The 21362-nt window shown below is 38.3% G+C and overlaps 2 protein-coding genes across 2 annotated transcripts in view; both read left to right on the forward strand.

Moving 5' to 3' along the window:
* The first annotated feature begins 3646 nt into the window (after positions 1 to 3646).
* On the forward strand, positions 3647 to 10145 carry LOC106905225 (uncharacterized). Its single transcript, XM_088009855.1, has 2 exons — positions 3647 to 3934; positions 7696 to 10145. Exons 1-2 carry the CDS (start codon positions 3871 to 3873, stop codon positions 9261 to 9263), a joined length of 1632 nt encoding a protein of 543 aa, XP_087865981.1. The 5' UTR covers positions 3647 to 3870; the 3' UTR covers positions 9264 to 10145.
* A 1335-nt stretch (positions 10146 to 11480) lies between these two features.
* Positions 11481 to 21362, forward strand: part of LOC106905224 (uncharacterized) — a 36786-nt gene continuing 26904 nt past the window's right edge. Inside the window, exons 1-2 of the mRNA XM_088009971.1 lie at positions 11481 to 11870; positions 15850 to 16934. Of these exons, the coding sequence (XP_087866097.1) occupies positions 11807 to 11870; positions 15850 to 16934 (1149 nt within the window). The 5' untranslated portion in view covers positions 11481 to 11806. The remainder of the gene's footprint in view (positions 11871 to 15849; positions 16935 to 21362) is intronic.

Consider the following 21362-nt stretch of genomic DNA (forward strand, 5'->3'; position numbering starts at 1 on the left):
GACTTCCTCATGCGCATAGCGGCCCTCTCCTTCTTGTCTTGCAGCTCTGTAGCTCCTTTCTCTTCGTCTCACGATCTTTCTGGTCTCTAGAGATGTAGAAGGGCTGGTCTCATGGAAGGAACACACCAGTTCTTCCTCTTTGCCTTTGTTCTTTGCCTTTGTCTTTATCTTCATCTTTGCCTTGGTCTTTGTCTTTGGGGTCTCGAACCCAGCTGAGAAAAGTGCAATTTGAAGCCACATGTTGCGGGGCTAACGGGTTGGTCCCCATGTGCAGAACAGTCTTCGGCTCTGTGGCTCCGGCTCTTCTTCAGCTTCAGAGTTCTTTGTCCATCTCGATCTTGGCTCGAAGCTGCCTGAAGGATCCAACCAAAGACTCCTCTTTGCACTCACCTTATATAGGATATACCCACCCTTTTGGTGCATTTGCATTGGCTAGCTTTGTCTCATTGGCTGACTGCTTGGACCGATAATCTCATATTCATCACCATCTTTGGACATGACCTGATGTCTGTACCAGTGTCCCAGGTTGCTCAACAGTCCTCTTGTGTCTAACCTTCTCTTAGGAAAGTTGAAGTTTAGCAATAAGGCGTTGGACACCTCCGCTCTCCCATCAGTTCCTCTTTCCACCTGACCCTTCACCTACCATCTACCTCTAACACAACATCAGTGACCTTTAGTTACAGTTACACATTTTACACCATTTCCAGTTCAATGTCAAAATCACATTTATAACCTTTTAGTTTCTCTGATTTAGCATTCACTTATAATATTATAATAACCATTACTTATTAGTTACTCTTATTATAATCATGATGTGAGTTATTACAGACATTTCTGAAAAGAAACCAATAATAATCCATTATTCTAATCATTTGACACCATGTTACAGTTACTTCTTTCACCTGTAAGTATTTCAATAAGTATAAGAGTAAGTGTAAATATTCTTATAATCAAACCAACATCAACCACCGGTTAAACCAATATTAATTATTGGCTTAATCATAAGTTATCATTATTAATTTAAGTATTTTACTCTGGGTTTTATTCAATTTCTCAAAACGTCTAGAATTTATTCCTTAAACCTTTAATGCCCAAAATGAGCAGTTTGAACTATTTTTATTCACTGCAGGCTGGAAACTTCCTCTTTCTCCAGGAAACCTGCTTTTCCTGTTGCATAACTCTCCTTCTGTCTGACTATGATTTTTTATGATTAAATAGAAAAAAGTAGAATTAAAGCAGGACACAATAACAACACACACAACCAGATTAATTTTATTACCGTCTGACTCTACTGTTGGGTCTTGATGTCACCTGTATAATCAGTTTTAAAGATAACTTTATTTATTGTTATTATTAAACTAAAATCTCCAGCATGGGGAAGTGGGATGAGCTCGACTTTTCTCGACAGTGTCAAACTGTATGTTGTTTGTACAACGTGAAGAGCAGAGGGCTCAGCAGGCTTAGCTTTAACAGCGGTGCTGTAAGTGGTCCGGTATGAAACGGGTGTGATAGAACAACGGTACCACAGCACTTTTAAATTTCACTAATCAGAATACCGAAATTGTTTCCGTTGTTTAAAAGGTTTATGTCAGTCTGCCTTTTCCACATCGATACACCTTGCACCTTAGGGGGGAGAAGAAAAAAAAAAAAAACCGACGCGCACATTGCGCAAAACTCTGAAACAGGAAAAGCGGGACATAAAACGGAGCGACGAACTAGATGTGAATTATGGCATAAAAACAGAATCTGACGCTGAACAGTGAAAAAATCAACACATGACGATTAGGCGGCGCAGCAGGTGATGAGTGAAGATTACTGATTGTCAATAAACGATAAAATAAATCTAGCAACAGGAAAGAGACTAAAGTGGACATAGCAATAAACCGAGAGAGGATAATACTAATCAAAGGAAACAAAATGAAATGAAGAACAAAATGCAAGAATAAAGTAAATACAGAGGAATGAACTTGTATGGCAAGACATTTCGAGCAATAATTAATACAGAGGACTGTATGGCAAGAATAAACAGACACTTTCCAGGTAAAAGGTAAAATAATATTGTTGAAGTGCCATGGGTTTGTTGAGACCATATCTAGTACTGAGAATAAATATATCTTGCAGACCGTAACAGTAAGTAACGTATCACTTATTTATGTTTTTAATTAGATTTGATACATTTATTACAATATTATTTTTCATGTTAGTGTTAATGTCATGAGGCTGACGACTCCATGACACTTTAAATTGTTTACTTTAATACATTTATAATCAAAAATACAACGTGTGAACTCTTACATTAATTGTGCATTTTCAAAATGATCTATAAATAAAATCTTTGATAGGTTTGTCTTTCAAGCTAAATGAGATTGTAAGTGATGCTGTTTTACGTTTCAAATTACATTAATCAGTCTAACTCTACCTATGTAAATAAATACAAACATTTTTACTTGTAATATTCACTATGAACTAATTTTCATGAATTGATTTTTCTTGATTGTTGAAAGTATGGTTGATTAATGTCTTCAATAATTTCTTTTGTCTTAGTTGTATTTTTCACTTTTCTGCTGCAGCTGTCTTCTATTATAGATTACCATGTATTTCATGTTGGAACTATTTTAATCTCTATACATAGATATATGTTTGCTGTCTGAGAAAGTAGAACATTTGCCTTTAAACAATTTGCAAATCTGGTTATACAGCAAAAACTTAGCTAAACTGAATAATTTAAAATCAGTACTAACATCCCCACTTAAAAATATAAATACTACATAGTCATACTTGCAAAGCTAAAGTATAACATCTCAGTATATTATATTGAATAATTTTAGGATTAAAGGGAGTAATGAGATTTAATCCATCTGGTGCAGTAATAAGAGTGTATAAGCTAACATTAAATAAATATTAGTGTGACAATCTCTTAGATTATGTTCTCATCTTAACTTGTCTTTGAGTTATGTTGTGTTATGTGTTTATGTTTTTTTATTTACTTTGAAAGGCACAGCTGCAAGTTCTTTATCCTGTTACTTTCTGTTAAATATGATGTTCGTGCATGTTGTACTGCAGTTGTCCACTGGGGGGCAATGAGAGCGAGTTCTTTTGTGTAGGCAGCACTGTTCCAAAGAAGAAGTTGAACCTGAACGTTAGCAATTAAGTGAAGACAGCTATCTGACGAAAAGTGTGGTTCATTGTGAACACTGAAGAAGAAAACTCAACACAATCGATGGTAAAAAATACACAATTAGATTTTGCTTGTTGCCAAAAACGCCGCCTGGGACTTACTCCCAGCCCCAGGCAAATGAAAATGGGCACAGGTAATACACACTGTTTCAGCGTTATAATTTATTAAAATAAAAACAATGAAATAATTAAGTGTACAAACCGGTGCTGATCGGCTCTCAATAAGGATATATGAATACTATGGGAAAGGTTGTTATCTGGTGTAGTGAATAAACTATGAAACATGTTGCGGGATGTAGGAGATACGAGTCAGAGGACGATATTAGCAATGGATATACGGAAAACTGGAATACTATTGTATTTGTTTCATTCAGATAAAGTGGAAGAAAAGATTTTACGTTTTTCAAAGAGAACTGAGAAATCTTCAGATGTGATGTTCGTATGATCCACAAGGTGGCGGTAAATCAATGACATGAATGCCGACATCATACAATCCCGAAGAAGAAGAGGAAGAGTATGAGGAAGAGGAAGAAGAAAAAGACAAAGACGGAACGTGGTCTATTGTGTTGAATGTTCGAGTTTCTCTAAAAATATCTACAGTCCAGCTTGAACCAGTTTATGAACAAGTGATTAACTGCCGCTGAAGAAACTTTCACAGAGTTTAAAGAAATAACAGTCAAGTTGGAGGAAGAGATGGATGATCAGCGCAGACTGCTTGATTTCTCCCGGATTCCTCAGATAATCTTACATCGAATAGGTAGGAAACACCAGCGTGTGGATGCAGGTTAAGGTCTAAATGTATGAAGCTTTCTGTATGAGGATCATTCTAGTAACTGCTCCTTTCCCGTGTAAATATTTTGCTTACAGCAAAATGAACGCAGAAATCACAACTGTGGAAACAGCTTATTTGTGACGAGAGAAAATGGAGCCAGTGACCTCCGTTGTGTTTTTTTTTTGGCTCTTTCTTCTTTATAACTACAGAGACTTACATTTGAAAACGAAAATATACAGCGGAGCCGATGTTCGCCTTCTAGCCCGACAACCACCCTAAACATAAAGTCAGGGCTACAATGCGATGCTTTGAAACAAAACAATTCGTGTGTTAGAATGGCCCAGTCAAAGTTCACATCGTCAGTTAGTTCACAGTTGTATCCCAATTTTTGTTGGTATTTCATATAAAATTCCACTTAAATATATTTATGCATGTTGTTGTGATGTGACAAAATGTTGAAAAGTTCAAGGGGCATTTTTACTTTTCAAGCCACAGTAGAAACAATGCAGCGCAAAGTTAGTCAAATAAGCAGAGGAATGGTGACTTTTGTATTTGTAAATGCAATAATAATTTGATACCTAAACATAATAAAATGTATTTTAAAATAAAGCCTACAAGAAATAATTTCACAATAAATAAAAAATTATTTAAAAAAAATATGAGGACTAAATCATTTTAAAAATCTGGGCCTTCGTGTATAAAGCGTGCTTTCACACATATTTTACACAAATACTGGCAAAATTGAACGTGTGTGAAAGTTTTTGTAAATATACGCAAACTTTTTACCTGCCATGAAAATGTTGAGCAGCCACATAAACTTTTTTGTGGACAATAACAAACTACAAAGCGCCAAAATTCACCTAAATACATTAAAACCAGACTTCATTCACTGTTATTTAGACCAAGAAGCATCAAACCCAATGTTTTTTTCATGATTAAAATTTTTTATTGTTTAATCTGAACCATATTTATGATCATACAATAACATAACACAGAGACAAAATAAACTAGAAAAATTGCTGTTCCTAGCGAAACAGCCGTGAGGATGCATATTTGCAGAATGACTGCTGCAGAAATGCAAGAAAAATCAGAACAAAGCATAAGAAGTTAAAAAAGCAGAAGAAAGCTACTGCCATGATTGGTAGAAATCTTTTGTCAATTTGTGAATTTTAGCTAAAGAATAGCAAAAATTAGCAGAACCAGAAATTAGTTTAAAAAAAACCCTGAAATAGTTGAAGAATGTAATAATAAAAACAGCAAAAGAAATAGTACAAATTAGCAAAAGCAGAGATTAATATAAAACCTGAAATAGTTGAAAGAGGTGAAAAGTAAAAGATATAAATCAGAAGAAACAGAAATTAGTTTAAATATATCTGAACAAAGCATAAGAAATAGGAAAAAAGCACAAAAAAGGCTACATCCATGTATAGTAGAAAGTGGAAGGAGCAGGAAAAATCTGAAAAACAAGAAATGAAATTGAGCAAGAGAAATCTGATTAAGCAAAAATAAATCATTAATAGCAGAAGACAGACCCTTGTGCTGCAGCTCCCCTTTATAGGATTTTTTTCAAATTATTTACACTATCTGTCTGTCTGTCATATACAGAAAGGTAGACAAACAGAATATTTGTATAAAACCTTAAATATTTGTAAAAGTACAATAGTAACATAAGATATAGCATAACTCAACAGAAATATTTGAAAAAGTACAATAGTAACATACAGCAAAAGATATAGTAGAGATTAGCAAAAGTTGAAATAAGTATAAACCCTGAAATATTTGAAAAAGCTGAAAAGGAAAACTTTGCAAAAAAGCATAAATTTCAAGAGCAGAAATTAGTACAAACCTGAAAGAGTTGAAAATAAATTATAGCAAAAAGCAAAAAAAATAGTACAAAAATCAAAATATTTTGATATATGAATTGGTAAAATTGATTAAAGTTGTAGACAGTAAAACCAGTAAAGCAGAAGGCAAACAGAAAGGCAGAATGCTGACACACAGACATAGGGTGCATTCACACTGCAGCCTGAAGTGACTCGATTCCGATTTTTTTTTTGACGTAATGCGACCTGTATCCGATCTTTTCATGGCAGTGTGAACAGCACAGGTCGGATTCTTTTTCGAATCTGACCCATATCCGATACGTATCCGATTCAAATGCGACGTAACGTTCAGGTCGCATTCTTCCGAACTGAACGTCACTGTTTCTCAACAAATCTCACTATTCTGTGTCCTGTTACGCGCAAGTGGGAAGAAAAACAACAACCATGACGGAATATATGAGGATTAAGTTGTTAATATGCTGCTCCGGCCAGATAACAACTTCAAATATGTAAACTAAGCTCCACCGTTAGCCTCCATGTTTACTTCCGCAAACACTGAGCACTTCTTTTTATGGCAGTTGGCAGAACACTTAGAACGCTGACGCTATTGCGCCCTCTACTGCGCATGTGGGACACTTTCAGGTCGTTTGCCCGTTTACACTGCAGAACGCATACAGGTCGCATTTAATGGCAGTGTGAACGGCCCGGCAAAAAAATCGGAATTGCCAAAAAAATCGGAATTGAGTCACTTCAGGCTGCAGTGTGAACGCACCCATAGACAGAGCACAGTAGAGAAATACACTGAAGGAATAGAAGGTGTGACATGTCGGTACTCCAGAAGAGTTTGACACAAAACAGTAAGACCTGTAACAATGATAGTAGTAGTTCCTTAAAGTAGACATGCGTGGCTACATAAATTATTCCTGTACAGTTAAATATGTATGATCAGCAAAATTTTGTCAAAAAAAGTCAGTTGCTAGAGTGTACACTCTAGCAACTGACAACAGTTAGAGAATTCCACCATGTATTTCAATGGGGAAAAAAAACCCAAATGCACAAAAGGGCAACTATTTCAAAAAGTACAATAGTGAAATTTACCAAAAGTCATAGCATAAATCTCCAGAAGAAGCAGAACATTTTGATATATGAATTAACACAATTAGTTGAAGATAGGAGAAGTAGTTAATGACCGAAAAATGTGAGCAGGATCTTAAGTGGGAATGGAGTAATGCATTCTCACTGATTAAAAACTAGAAGAAAAAAATTGCTGTTCCTAGCAAAACAGCTGTGAGAATGCATATTTGCAGAATGATTGCTGCAGAAAATGCAAAACACAGCAGAACAAAGCATAAGAAATGGGGAAAAAAGCAGAATGAAGCAACAGTCATACATGGTCGAAATGTTTTGCTAAAGAGTGAAATTTAGTCAGACATAGCATGAATTAGCAGAAGCATAATTTTGAATTCAACCTGAAATATTTGAAAAGTTATAAAGTAGAACATAGCAAAAGAAATGGCATAGATTAGCAGAAGCATAAATTAGTATGCAAACTGAAATATGTGAATAGTGAAACATAGCAAAAAGCATAAACAGAAGCAGAAATTAGTATAAAATCTGAACTAGTTTAAGAACTCAAAAAGTGAAACTTTGCAAAAAGCATAAATTCACTGAAGCAAACTGATTAAAGTTTGCAAAAGACATTTGCAGACAGTAAAACCAGTAAAAGCAGAAGACATATACAGAAAGGTAGACAAATAGAATGCTGACAGACAGATATAAACAGCACAAGAGAGAAATACATTGAAAGAATAGGAGAAGGTGTGACATGGCTGTACTCCAGACAAGTACAGCCATGTCACACCTTAAGAGTACAGCAGTTGAATATTATTTCAATGAAATTAATTCCTTTGTTTTCTTCCTCAGATCACCTACAACATAACATTTATGAGGAGGAGCTTTGTAACCAGGAGAGGAGCTCCACTCTGGACCAGGAGGAGTTGGAACCTCTGCAGGTGAAACAGCAACATGAAGAGCAAGAAGATCAGCAAATAAAAGAAGAGCAGGAGGATCTAAAACACCAGCAGATAAAATTAGAGCAGGAGGATCTAAAACGTCTGCAGATAAAAGAAGAGCAGGAGGATCTAGAACTTCGGCAGATGAAATTAGAGCAGGAGGATCTAAAACATCTGCAGATAAAAGTGGAAGAGAAAAAAGTTTACTGCAGTCAGGGTGAAGAACAGATTAAGTTAGAACAGGAGACTGATACCTGCATGGTGGTTCCTGTTAATGAGCAAACAAACCAAACTGAATCAGAACCAAACAGGAACCAAGTCATCTTCCAGGAAGCTGCTGAAGCTGAGAAGCAAAATCAGGAAAGAAGAAAACCTTTCTCATGTGTCACTTGTGAAAAGCATTTTGCTTTCAGATCTGCTTTTGAGGCTCACATGAGAACTCATACGGGTGAAAAGCCGTTTTTATGCGTGAACTGTGGAAAATGTTTTAGTCATAAACATCATTTAACTCAGCACATGATGATTCACACTGGTGAAAAGCCATTTTCATGTGTGACCTGTGGAAAATGTTTTAGTCAAAAAGAGGTTTTAACTCAGCACATGACGATTCACACAGGTGAAAAACTGTTTTCATGTGTGACCTGTGGAAAATCCTTTAGTCGAAAAGATTCTTTAACTAAGCACATGACAACTCATAGAAATGAAAAGCCATTTTCGTGTGTGACCTGTGGTAAGTGTTTTCGTCAAAAACGGGTTTTAACTAGTCACATGAGGTGTCACACAGATGAAAAGCCTTTTATGTGTGTGATCTGTGAAAAGCGATTTGCTTTCAGATCTGCTTTCAACGTTCACATGAGAACTCATACGGGTGAAAAGCCATTTTCATGTGTTGCCTGTGGACAGTCTTTTAGTCAAAAACACGTCTTAACTAATCACATGACGGTTCACACAGGTGAAAAGCCTTTTTCATGTGAGACCTGTGGAAAATGTTTTGCTTTCAAATCTGCTTTCAATGTTCATGTGAGAACTCACACCGGAGAAAAGCCTTTTTCATGTGTCACCTGTGGGAAAAGTTTTGGTCGAAAACAATATTTAACTGAGCACATGATGATTCACTCAGGGGAAAAGCCATTTTCCTGTGTGAACTGTGGAAAGTGTTTTTCTCAAAGACGCCATTTAACACTTCACATGGCGATTCACACAGGTGAAAAGCCTTTTTCATGTGTGACTTGTGGAAAGTGTTTTGTTTTCAAATCTGCTTTTGGTGCTCATATGAGAACTCACACAGAGGAAAAGCCTTTTTCATGCATCACCTGTGGGAAATGTTTCAGTCAGAAACGGTATTTAAATGAGCACATGAAGATTCACTCAGGTGAAAAGCCATTTTCATGTGTCACATGTGGAAAAAGTTTCAGTCAAAAACGTGTTTTACTTAATCATATTGTAATTCACACAAATAAAGGCCTTTTTGGTGTCTGACTTGTGGAAAAGGTTTTAATGAAAAATGTCATTTAACTGTTCACATGAGAAATCACTCGGGTAATTAATTTAGAGCACAAAAAATCTAATGGAAATTGGCGCTTTCATTTGTTTCACATATTAATCAGTCTAACTACCTATTTAATAACAAGTAAAATCCATTGGTACTTTACAGTAAATGCAAAATTCACCACACTAATTTTTGTGGATTGATTGTACAAAGTATGTGATAGGTATTTTTCGACAACCTGTGTAAAATGAACCACAGACAACTTGTGTGAGTTTTGACCAAGCTTTCGTGAAAGGAGAAGATGCAGCGGGCCGCTCCAGCGAGCTGCCCACCGCATGTTCTGTTAACTTCCAATTTGAGCCCGTCTTTTATTATCATGCCTGCACACAGGCAGTTTCTAAGGTAGGGAGTATTCTGGTTGATAAGAAGGCACCTGTGGAAACATAATTTAAGATCTGGGAAACACACAATTAACTGTTTCACATGAAGACGAAAAGGCAGATGGGTCCTCCAGGTCAGCTTATACAAAAGGAAGTTAGAACACTTTAAATAAGAACCACAATAATCTATAACAATATAATGTTGGGTTAATGATCTAAAGTAATAAATGTTTAATGTTATAAATGAAATGTAAGAATGATAACAAAAAATTCTAACAGTATGTGTGATTGTCTTCAATAATTTGATGTTTCTCTCAACTTAGTTGTAACAATATTTTGGTCTTTCCTGCTAAGCGGTCTTCTGTGAAAGATTCTTTTTTATATTGAAATGGCTTATGTGTATTTAGATAGATCTAAAAGTTATACTAATGTCTTTGAAGCTAATTAAATGTAATGTTTCATTTGGGAATAAAAGTTTAGAGTTTTTCTTTAGCATGTTTATCGCCTTATATTTCAGCCCAGTAGATGGTGGCAGTAGACCTGTTGCCACTGTGGTTCATGTAACCGACGGTCTAGTGCGAAAACCTGTTTCCCCTGTGAAAATCACACATAACAATCATTGAGAATTTGGAAAAGGTTGCTCTTTATTTGCCAAAGCAATGAGGGGAGCAGGGTAGATATTTCAGCTACCTGAATTAATTTGTTCCCCCCACATCTCATAGGAACAAATTAATTTACCAACAAGTCTTTAGCCATGTTTATTCCTCTCCTGATGAACAAGACATCCTTTGATTTTTGGTGCCATCTGCACATTATTTTCTAGAGTTGTTATGGGAGAAAAGTATAACTTAGGCACATGAAATAAATTATTCCCCTGCCATAACATGGGAACAAAATAATTTATCAGGAAGTCTGTGTTCATTCTGCTTATCATCAACAATAAATCCTGTAAGTTTGAAAACATTTTCTCATTATTTGCCAAAAGGGGAACCATATATTTTAGCTGCCTGAAATAATCTGTTCCCCCCTTTAACATGGGAACAAATTAATTTACCAACAAGTCTTGTGGATTTGGTAACATTTGATCAATTTTTTGCTAAAGCTACAGGGGGTGTGGGGTACCAAATATTTTAGCTGCCTGAAATAATCAGTTCCCCCTCCATGGGAATACAACATATCCAGAGGATTTGTTGTTAATGAAGAAAGGAACAAACAGAGTTAAAGACTTGTTGGTAAATTAATTTGTTCCCATATTATGGAGGCGAACAGATCATTTCAGGCAGATTATTTCAATGGATATAGAGAATGCTATATCCATTCTCTCCTCTCCTCCCCCCATAACTTTGGGAAATAAAGAGCAACTGTTTCCAAATTCTCAAAGATGATTATGTGCGATGTAGTATACTAGACATTTCCTTAATCTAGTAATCTGTCATATTTTACATTAGAACGGTATTTACCAGAAAGCATACACTCTCATCTTTTCAGAAGTCTTAATTTTTGGTGTCCTGCTACCAGCCAGTTTCCATCCTCTTATATCAGGAATGACAAATTATAAACACACGCTACATGTTGGAAAACTGTGTTTGGTGACTAACTTTTATTTGTCAGGCTTGAGTGATAAAAGTAGGAAAAATACTGAATCTCTTGACTATTAAAAAAACAACACAAAACGTTTTAAGAAGACCTCCAAAAAAGACCTCGTTTATTCATTTATTTTAGAATTTTGTTAGCTGCCGATTAAACTGAAAGTTACATTGACATGACTATATGAGTTTTACCAAGAAATCGATCAGAAGCGCCGTGAAAATGGTCAGATCCACCTCTGTCTGCAGTGCGCGCTCCCGACGCAGGGGAGCGCGCACAGGGGAACAAATTTTCGCACAAACCAGTTTGAACGCCCCAGCACCGTCTCAGTTGTCGAGTCCTTGGCAAGATACTTCACCCGATATGCTCGTATTATCCAGAAGGGGGCGGTAATGTAACAATGTGAATGCCGACGGTCATAAAATCCCAAAGAAGAAGAATAGGAGAAAGAACAAGATGGCGCACGGTTTGCTTTGTTGAATTTTCGAGTTTGTGTAAACTAGTTTCTCAAAGAGCAGTTAATCCTTCTTTAGAAACATTCATAGAGTTTAAAGTCGGAGGAAGAGATGGATGATCAGCGCAGAGTGGTGGATTTCTCCCGGATTCCTCAGATAATCTTACATCGAATAGGTAGGAAATACCAGCGTTTGGATGCAGGTTAAGGCCTAAATGTATGAAGCTTTCTGTATGTCGATCACTTTAGTAACTGTCTTCTTCCCATATAAAAGTGTTATTAACAGGTAAATGAACGCAGACGTCACAATTATGCTGTGAAAATGGCTAATATAGGTAGAGGAAAAAAATGGAGCCGGTTGATCACCGCAGTGAAGTTAGTTTCAAGTTGGATATTCGAGCTCCGCGGAGTAAGCGGCGATTAGCTCAAGGTTGATCCGATTTATGAACGCTAATGTCGGCCAGCTGTTCTCCACCGCTCCCGGCTCAAGCGCCCGAAGGTTCACTTGGGGACTATCAACAAGTTACTGAACCAAACAATCCTGTCAAACAAATGCTAATAAATACCATGAATTGTGACCAACTGACTAATTGTCAGTGCTAATTCATGCTTTTACATGAGACACAATGTCATCTATTAAATTTTCAAGTCATATACAATATTTTTAATAATTTTAATATTAAATAATATAAGGTTTTCTTCAATAGCTTCCAGGTCATCTGACTTATTTACTCATAGTCACTTTGAAATAATTATACTAGTTTCTATAGATGAGGCACAGTCATTTGTTTCCTATTTTAACTTTTTTTTTTTTTTTTTTTTTAGCAATTTCTTTGCCAAAATTCAGTATTTTTCTTCAATAGCTTCTAGGTCTTGTGACCCATTGACCCAGAACCAGTGTGAAATTGTTCTAGTACCCTTTATGGATGAGGCACAGTCATTTGTTTTCCATTTTGATGCTTTTTTTAAAATATTTTTTTTAGCAATTTTCTTTGTCAAAATTTAGTATGTTTTTGCAATAGCTTCCAAGACATGTGTCCTATTGATTGAAAATCACTTTGAAATTGTTTTACAAATCATTAGAGAGGAGGCACACTCATTTTTTCCCCATTTTAGATCTTTTCCCATTTTGTACGTAATTTAAATTTACAAATTAAAAAATATGATTGGTGTTTAATAGCTTAAATTTCATGTGACCCACTGAAAAGGAATAAAAAGTGTTAAATGGAATAAAAATGAGTGTGGCCCACCAATTCAGTCTAGTAGAATCATTTCACATTGATTTTGAGTTAAGAAGACCCAATTAACTTATGGGTCTTAAGACCCATAAGCTGCTGAAGAAAAATCAATCAATAAATCAATCATCTTCCCCTTGTTCGCATTCGGGTTGCGGGGTCAGCAGAGGCCCAGACTTCCGTCTTCCCAGCCACTTGTTTCAGCTCCTCCAGGGGAATCCCAAGGCGTTCCCAGGCCAGCCGAGAAACATCGTCCCTCCAGCGTGTCCTGGGTCTTCCTGTGGGCCTCCTCCTGGTGGGATGTGCCCAAAAGACCTCACTAGGGAGGCGTCAAGGAGGCATCCTAATCTGATGCCTGACCCACCTCAGCTGGCTCCTCTTGAAGTGAAAAATCAGCGGCTCTACTCTCAGTCCCTCCTGGATGACTGAGCTTCTCATCCTATCACTAAGGGAGGGCCCAGACACCTTATGGAACAAAAATAATTTTGGCCGCTTGTGTTTGTGATCTTGTTCTTTCAGTCAAGACCCTTAAACCTATGCCATAGATAAAGGTAGGGACTAGGGCTGTTGTAAACGAATATTTTAGTAATCGAGTAATCTATCGATTATTCTTACGATTAATCGAGTAATCGGATAAAAAAAATTATAAAATGAAATATTGGTAAATCTGGCATAATACCGGTGTTACTATCAGATATCAATATCAGTCCAATTTTTCATATTTGAGCATCCCTAACAGTTGCTTTTTTGTAGTTTAGAAAACTAACCTGTAACAATAATAGCTCACTTTCTAAGTTAACCAGAAGAAAAGTTATAGAAAAATCTGAAATTATATTGAATTTAATAACAAAGAGGCAGGCTCACAAATATGCTTATAAAAAATGTCTACAATCCAGCTTTTAGTTTATGTATTCATCTTCAGTGAGTTTAATAGATTAATTAAACTCACCTTGCCACCTAACCTGTCACGCTTTGGGTTTGAAAATACGGGAAATGCTGCCTGGAGTGGGAGGAGAGGGCGAATGAACGAACGTAAGATGGGGTGGAGGGGAGGAAATAGACCAGCGGACTGACGAACCGTTAGACCGGGGGACGAACACGGGGGGAAGCAATACGGGATATTTACGACACCTTCACTGGTCACACTCAGAAACTCATCTACCAGCCATGTACGATGCGCTCCGCCACCCGTTTCTTCAGACCGGGATATGAAATTTATTGTGCGGTTCGTCGGTAAAGCTACATTTACACGGTAAGCATCAGCTACTCAGCCGCCCGCCCTGTTCAGTCTATCCGCTCACCTCAGCGCTCTTCCCGCCGTTCGCTTTCAACCAGCAGCCCCGGAGGAGAAATGCTGCCGTACTCCAGGCATTCCCCCAGTCATTTTAAGGATGCTTATTGGTTCCCCAAAAACGATAAAAAGTCGGGCATTATCATCAATCAATAAAATCCCCACGGGCCAATCTTGAAGATTGGACTTTATGCCGCTGAGACTTAGCTTTTGTCAACAACTCAGAGGCGGAAGTGAGAGCTCCGCGCAACGCAAATTAAGTCCCGGCCGGAACACGGTGCGCTAACTAATAAAACATCAATTAACGAAGCTTCGAGGCAGGTAAATTTTCCTCGAGGAATTTTAGTAATCGAGGTACTCGAATCATTCGAGGAATCGTTTCAGCCCTAGTAGGGACGTAGATTGACTGGCAAATCGAGACCTTTGCTTTTTGATTCAGTTGTCTCTTCACCACGACAGACCGGTACAGCGCCCGCTTTACTGCGCCAATCCTTCTATTGATCTCCTGTTCCATTTTGCCCTCATTCTTGATGTTATAAAGACACCACATGGCATGACGAACCCGATTGAACCGTTATACCTAGGATTTCTGTCGGCTAATGTGTCTCTCAGGTTTTGAAAATGGGCCGACAGTCGACCGATAACTCGTGTAGTGTACGCTGGACATTACACTAAGGAAATAGGAAGGGAGGGTCAGTGGAGAGCACCGGAGCTGAGCCTTTTTTCATTCAGTGTCATCAACAGAAAGAAAAAAGGAAGGAAGCGACGATAAAGCCGATAATTAAATTTAGGTCGATAGGTTTAATTTATCGTGCGGTTAATTGATTTATTGTTTATCATGACAGGCCTAAAAGTAACTGCCACAGTCGTTCGTGTCTTCCACTGGCTGCTGCTAACAGCATCACGGTGAAGCGCTCCAAGCAGGAACAAACCATTTAATGCAGATAGGGGGATTCAGGGCAAATATGGATGTGTGGTTTTTGGTCTGGGAGGGGCAACATTAAATTTTTACTGCTTTAAAACAATCTTTGAAAATACCATATGATTAATTTTGTAATTGACAGGGCCCCTATTTTTTTTTAAATTTCTATGAACAAAAAATAAATAATTAAATTGTGGAGGGCCCCCTGTTGGTCAGGGCCCCTAGAATTGTCATCACTTTCACCCCCTATACCAAGGCACTGTACAGGGGTGCACCGATTTATTGATTAGCCGATTAACTGGCCCCGATTTCCTTAAGTTTGGGAGATCAGTGATCAGCAGATACTTAAATGTGAAACCAGTTTTATCCACTGATCTTATCTGCTTCAGCAAAAGTCTACAAATCAACCACTTACTCTTCTGCTCTCCAGTGAGAGGATTGACTGATAGACCGGCCCACCAGGTCATGTCTGCACGTTCGCTGTTAACAGTAGTCACCTCACATTTGTCAACTGAGCGACTTTTCTGCTATATTTAGTGACATTTCAGACAGAAAGAATGGCATCAGTCAAAATAGGAATCGGCAGGTGAGACTTTTTAAAAATCTGTAATCAGCAATCAGCCAGAATACTGCAGTCGGTGCACCACTACTCTATCTGGTGATTCAAAAGAGTCAACAATTCTTCCTTTTTTCTGTTTTCTTACCAGATTACCTGCTACATAACGTTAAGGAGGAACAATGGAACCAGGAGAGGAGATCCACTCTGGACCAGGAGGAGTTAGAACCTCTGCAGGTGAAACAAGAACAGGAAGAACCAGAAGATCATCAGATAAAAGAAGAGCAAGAGGATCTAGAACATCGGCAGATAAAAAAAGAGCAAGAGGATCTAGAACATCGGCAGATAAAAGTGGAAGAGAAAGAAATTTTCTGCAGTCATGGCGAAGAACAGATTGAGTTAAAACAGGAGACTGATACCTGTATGTTGGTTCCTGTTGATGAACAAACATCCCAAACTGAATCAGAACCAAACAGGAATCAAGTCATCTTCCAGGAAGCTGCTGAAGCTGAGAAGCAAAATCAGGAAAGAAGAAAGCCTTTCTCATGTGTGACCTGTGGAAAGCGTTTCTCTTTTAAAGCTGCTGTTGATGCTCACATGAGAACTCATACGGGTGAAAAGCCGTTTTCATGTCTGACTTGTGGAAAGCGTTTCACTGTTAAATCTTCTCTCAATGCTCACATGAGAACTCATAGGGGTGAAAAACCTTTTTCATGTGTGAACTGTGGAAAAAGTTTTAGTCGAAAACATTATTTAGCTGAGCATGCTTCGATACATACAGGTGAAAAACCTTTTTCATGTGTGAACTGTGGAAAACGTTTTTGTCGAAAACAATATTTAACTGAGCACAAAAAGATTCACACAGGTGAAAAGCCGTTTTCATGTCTGACCTGTGGAAAAAGTTTTAGTCATAAACATTACTTAATTAAGCACATGAGGAGTCACACCGGTGAGAAGCCCTTTTCTTGTGTGACCTGTGGAAAAAGTTTTAGTCAAAAACAGGATTTAACTCGGCACATGACGATTCACACAGGTCAAAAGCCGTTTTTATGTGGGACCTGTGGAAAAAGTTTTAGTCAAAAACAGGATTTAACTCGGCACATGACGATTCACACAGGTCAAAAGCCGTTTTCATGTGGGACCTGTGGAAAAAGTTTTAGTCGAAAACATTATTCAACTGAGCACATGTTGAGTCACACCGGTGAAAAGCCTTTTTCTGTGGAAACTGTTTTTGTCTAAAACATCAGATAGCTGAACATTTTGAGGAGTCGCACATGGAAGTATTCTCCATGTATGATTTGCTGAAGAACTGCAAATCTATGGAGCCGTTGAACCAGAATCATGGATCTGTGAGCTGTTGTCATTCTGCCTCCCTAAATAACTTCTCCATTTAGTACAGGGAACATCAACAGTCTGACCGGACATGGACTCCCTTCCAGAACATTCTCACAAGATTGGACTTGAGGGATTGATTTGTTTTATTCTGTACATTAGAGATAGTTTGTGGGGTTTACTTTTTTGTAGTTTTTTTTTTAAAATCAAAAATAGAACCTACTAGAATGGTTGAGAGTACATTTGTACTTTAAAAGAAATCCAAGATTCACCACAAACTCATTTTCATGCAATGATTGTACAAAGGGTGTGTGATTGTTTTCAATTATTAGCTTTTTCTCTACTTTTAGCTGTAATATTTTTGCTCTTTTCTGCTGCAGCTGACTTCTGTTATATCACTGTATTTATGCTGAAACTATTTTCATGTGTATTTATATTGATAAAATTTTTGGTAACTATTTGAAGGGGTGTGCATAAGACTGACATGACTGTCAAAAACATGACATAACATCTGTCATGAACATAAAGAAGTATTTTTGAATGTTTGACTGTTGTCATGAAGTGTCATTCGGTAAATAATGACACTTTTAATGCAAAGTTGCTCTTAAAGTTGCATTAAAAGTCCGTTAAAAGTGCCAACTTTTCATGATTTTGTAAATTATGATAATTTAATGCGCCGAACAAGCGCGTGCTTGCTACGCGCGTGCTTTCTCAGGGCTCATAACGAGCACGCGCGTATTTTGCCCCGTGGGCGGTGCGGAGCGGCAAGAAGACTCGGGAGGAACCGTATCTGATGGGGAAACGCGGATTGACGTAACATCTGTCAGAAGTCAAGTGAGCAAAACAATGTCTCAAAAAAGGACTTATCCTTCAGGGATGGAGAAATGAAAGAGGAAGAATAGAAAAAAAGGCTAGATAAAGGTTTGTTTAATGTGCCTAGAAAATTAGCTAGATAGCAACCTTGAACCAGTTCAACAGCCAAACATTTATGCTAGCGTCTTTGTGTTTGTGTGAAACTGAGTTTAAATTTTAAATTTGATTCTCATGGTTGACTCTGTATATTTCTGAGGTATTTTTGGTTTAAAAACGCCGTGTTTGATAACGTTTGATAACAATAACTTAAAAAAAACTTCTCAATGTTTGACATTGTCTAGCAAAAAGTTTTTATGTCAGGCTACAAAGCTGCTACATCAATGAGCTGCTCTATGCTGTCATTGGGGATTTGTTGTTTGCTGCTGAGCATAATCAGTTTGTGGCTAAAACAAACTTAAGGAAGGAAAAGGGAAGAAGATTATATAAAGTACAAAAGTCAGTATTAATTAGAAATATTACAGAGAAACAGAAGGGAAGAAATGATAATGCTCAGATTAAGAGTAGGTCATACCTATTTAAATGACATTTTATATTTAATAGGAAGAAAACATAATGATAAATGGGATGTAGAGAGAAAGAAAATGTAGAACATGTACTGAGAACATATGAACCTGAAAGGAAGAAATTGAAAAGTTGGAAGGACAGGCAAGAATGAAGTCTTAAAGGAACATTAGGAAATGAAGGAAACATAATAGATATTTATATGTTACGACCACTTATAGTGCAATGAAAACAACCAATATAAAAGGGACAATATTTATTATTACAAAATAAGAGGATATGTATTTGCAAAAAAAACAATAGGTAAACAAAAATAAATGAAAAAACAATGGAAAGAGAAAATCAAACTAAAAGAACAGCAGGGTGCAGCGACAACTGCAAAAAACAAAAAACACAAATTACCAAACGCCTATTAAATCTTTGCAATAAAACCATTCAATTCAATCCAGTTAAAAAATATACAAAGCCTACCTGCAGCGTCGACCAACCACACGCCCAGGTAGGAATCGTCAGCTCAAAACATGAAGTGTGGCCCTATATAAAAACATCACACAAACACTGACTGAATATAATCAGATTAAGAGTTTTTCTTTACAACAAAAAAACTGACAAACCTGATCGCAACAGTGGGACTTGTGGGCCAACACACCTGGTCAAACACAGAGGAGATTGACAATTGCCCACCAGCCTGACAGCTTCCCTTTTATGGGAGCTCAAAATGTAGAGGAAGCGACCCCTGGTGGTTCCACCCGTTACATTCCCCCCCATCATTATGCATCGGTGACCCGACGATGTACATAAAAAATTAGTACTCAATAACTGAATCACTTCTTCTGCACAGGACAGGGCAGCCTGTAAGGGTTGGAATGCTGTCCGGCAGTTTTCCGAGCCGACCTCCTCAGCTTAGGGATGATGGTAGTGTCAATCTCCTGTGTGGGTTTTTTGCCAGAAAGAGGCTGAACATCAGAATTTACATCAACAGGAACAACATCATCATCATTCTCAGCCTCTGACTGAATCTCAGATTGAGGCAAGTCCACCATTTCATCTCCCGCCTCAATATCTGTCTGCACATCTTCCAAACCATTTTCCTGACACCCTTCCCCCCCACTATTTTCAGGGACACTTCTAAGCTCAACCCTGTGGACCTGACGGAGGGGTCCCTCCTGACCCACGGGCGCTATAGAGTACACTACCCCTCGCTCAGAAGGTGGACGAACCACTTGATAGGGAGTTGAATCATAAAAGTCCTGAATTTTGCTGCGACCCCTCACTGAATGATTTCTCGCATACACCAAGTCTCCTTCCAGAAAATCTGGAGCAACATCCTCATCCTGATGTCTCTGAGCCCTTCTACTTTCTACTTTTTGGTGCACCGTTTCATAGGCAGCATGAAGTGATTTTTGGTGCTCTTCAACCCACTCTTCCAAGGGCAGGTCAGGTCCTCCATCACTTTCACTCAAACCCACAAAAAAATCCACAGGCAACTGTGGTTTTCTACCAAACATCAAAAAGTAAGGCGTCATACCAGTGGATTGATGGACAGTTGTATTATAAGCAAAGGTGACTTGGGAAATATGCCGGGGCCACCTGCGTTTCTGTTCAGGTGAGAGAGTTCTTAGCAAATCATGTAAAGTGCGATTAAAACGCTCACACTGCCCATTCCCCTCAGGATGATAAGGAGTCGTGCGACTTTTCTCAATTTTATACACTTTGCAGAGCTGATGAACCAGCTTACTCTCAAAATTTCTCCCCTGATCAGAATGAATCCGAACAGGAGGCCCAAAAAGTTGAAACCAGTGCTTCACCAGTGCCTCTGCAACAGTACTGGCACGCTGATCTTTTGTGGGGACAGTTTGTGTAAACTTTGAGAAAACATCAGTCATTACAAGGACATTTTCTCTGCCGTCTGTAGCAGGTTCCAAAACTGTAAAATCTATTGCCAGAATCTCATTAGGTCTAGATGCTTTAATTGTTCCCATATAGGTTTTAACTTTGGGCAACAGAGCCTTTGACACCACACATCTTTCACAGTTTTTACACCACTGCTCTACATCCGAGTGCATATTGGGCCAATAAAACCGTGACCGAATTAGCTGCAAAGTCCGCTCCACCCCCTGGTGGCCATGATCATCATGGAGCGAACGGAGGACACCTTCCTGCAAACACAGAGGTAACACCACCTGTTCAACCTCAGTCTGCCCATCAGAGGCCTGAACACAGCAATAAAGGATTGATTCTCGCTCCCTAAGCCGATTCCACTGCCGAACCAATTCCCGGGTAACCTTATCGAGTTCATTCCTCTCTTTAGCATCAGGCATCCTACCCCTCTTCCAAAACTGCATAAAAGAACCGATGTTAGGATCCTTATGCTGCAATATACACAGGTCAGCACCTGACAAACCAGGTAAGACACTGATCTCTTCCTGTACTCCAGCAAACCCCTCACGTAAACCAGAGCCAGCCCCTGCTTCTCTGTGTGTGGTATGCTGACGGGACAATGCATCTGCATTGGCATTTTGCGAACCAGGACGATATTTCAAGGTCAAATCGAAAGCTGCCAGTTCCGAAACCCACCTCTGCTCTGTTGCTCCAAGCTTTGCTGTAGCCAGATGACTCAATGGATTATTATCTGTAAAAACTGTGCATTTATTACCCAGCAAATACTCTCTAAACTTTTCTGCAACAGCCCACTTAAGAGCAACAAGCTCCAATTTCATGGAGCTGTAATTATTCATATTCCGCTCGGTGGGCTTCAGACTGCGGCTAGCGAACGCTATAGGGCGCAATTTACCCCCATGATCTTGAGAGAGTACTGCTCCTAACCCTGCATGGCTGGCATCTACTTCCAAAGCAAATGGCTTCTGGAAGTCTGCATAGGCAAGAACAGGAGTTGTTATTAATGCAGCTTTGAGCTTGTGAAAACTCTGCTCACATTCCTCATCCCAGAAGCCACCC

This window comes from Poecilia mexicana, unplaced genomic scaffold, assembly GCF_051168715.1.
Source record: "Poecilia mexicana isolate PSO_F unplaced genomic scaffold, ASM5116871v1 scaffold_11, whole genome shotgun sequence".
Taxonomy (NCBI): Eukaryota; Metazoa; Chordata; class Actinopteri; order Cyprinodontiformes; family Poeciliidae; genus Poecilia; species Poecilia mexicana.

What these genes read in the sequence shown, in the direction of transcription:
- LOC106905225 (XM_088009855.1), top strand. Translation starts at nt 3,871, where the DNA reads ATGGATGATCAGCGCAGACTGCTTGATTTCTCCCGGATTCCTCAGATA. An exon ending in GATAATCTTACATCGAATAG is followed by an intron (nt 3,935 to 7,695) that starts GTAGGAAACACC and finishes TTTCTTCCTCAG; the next exon opens with ATCACCTACAACATAACATT.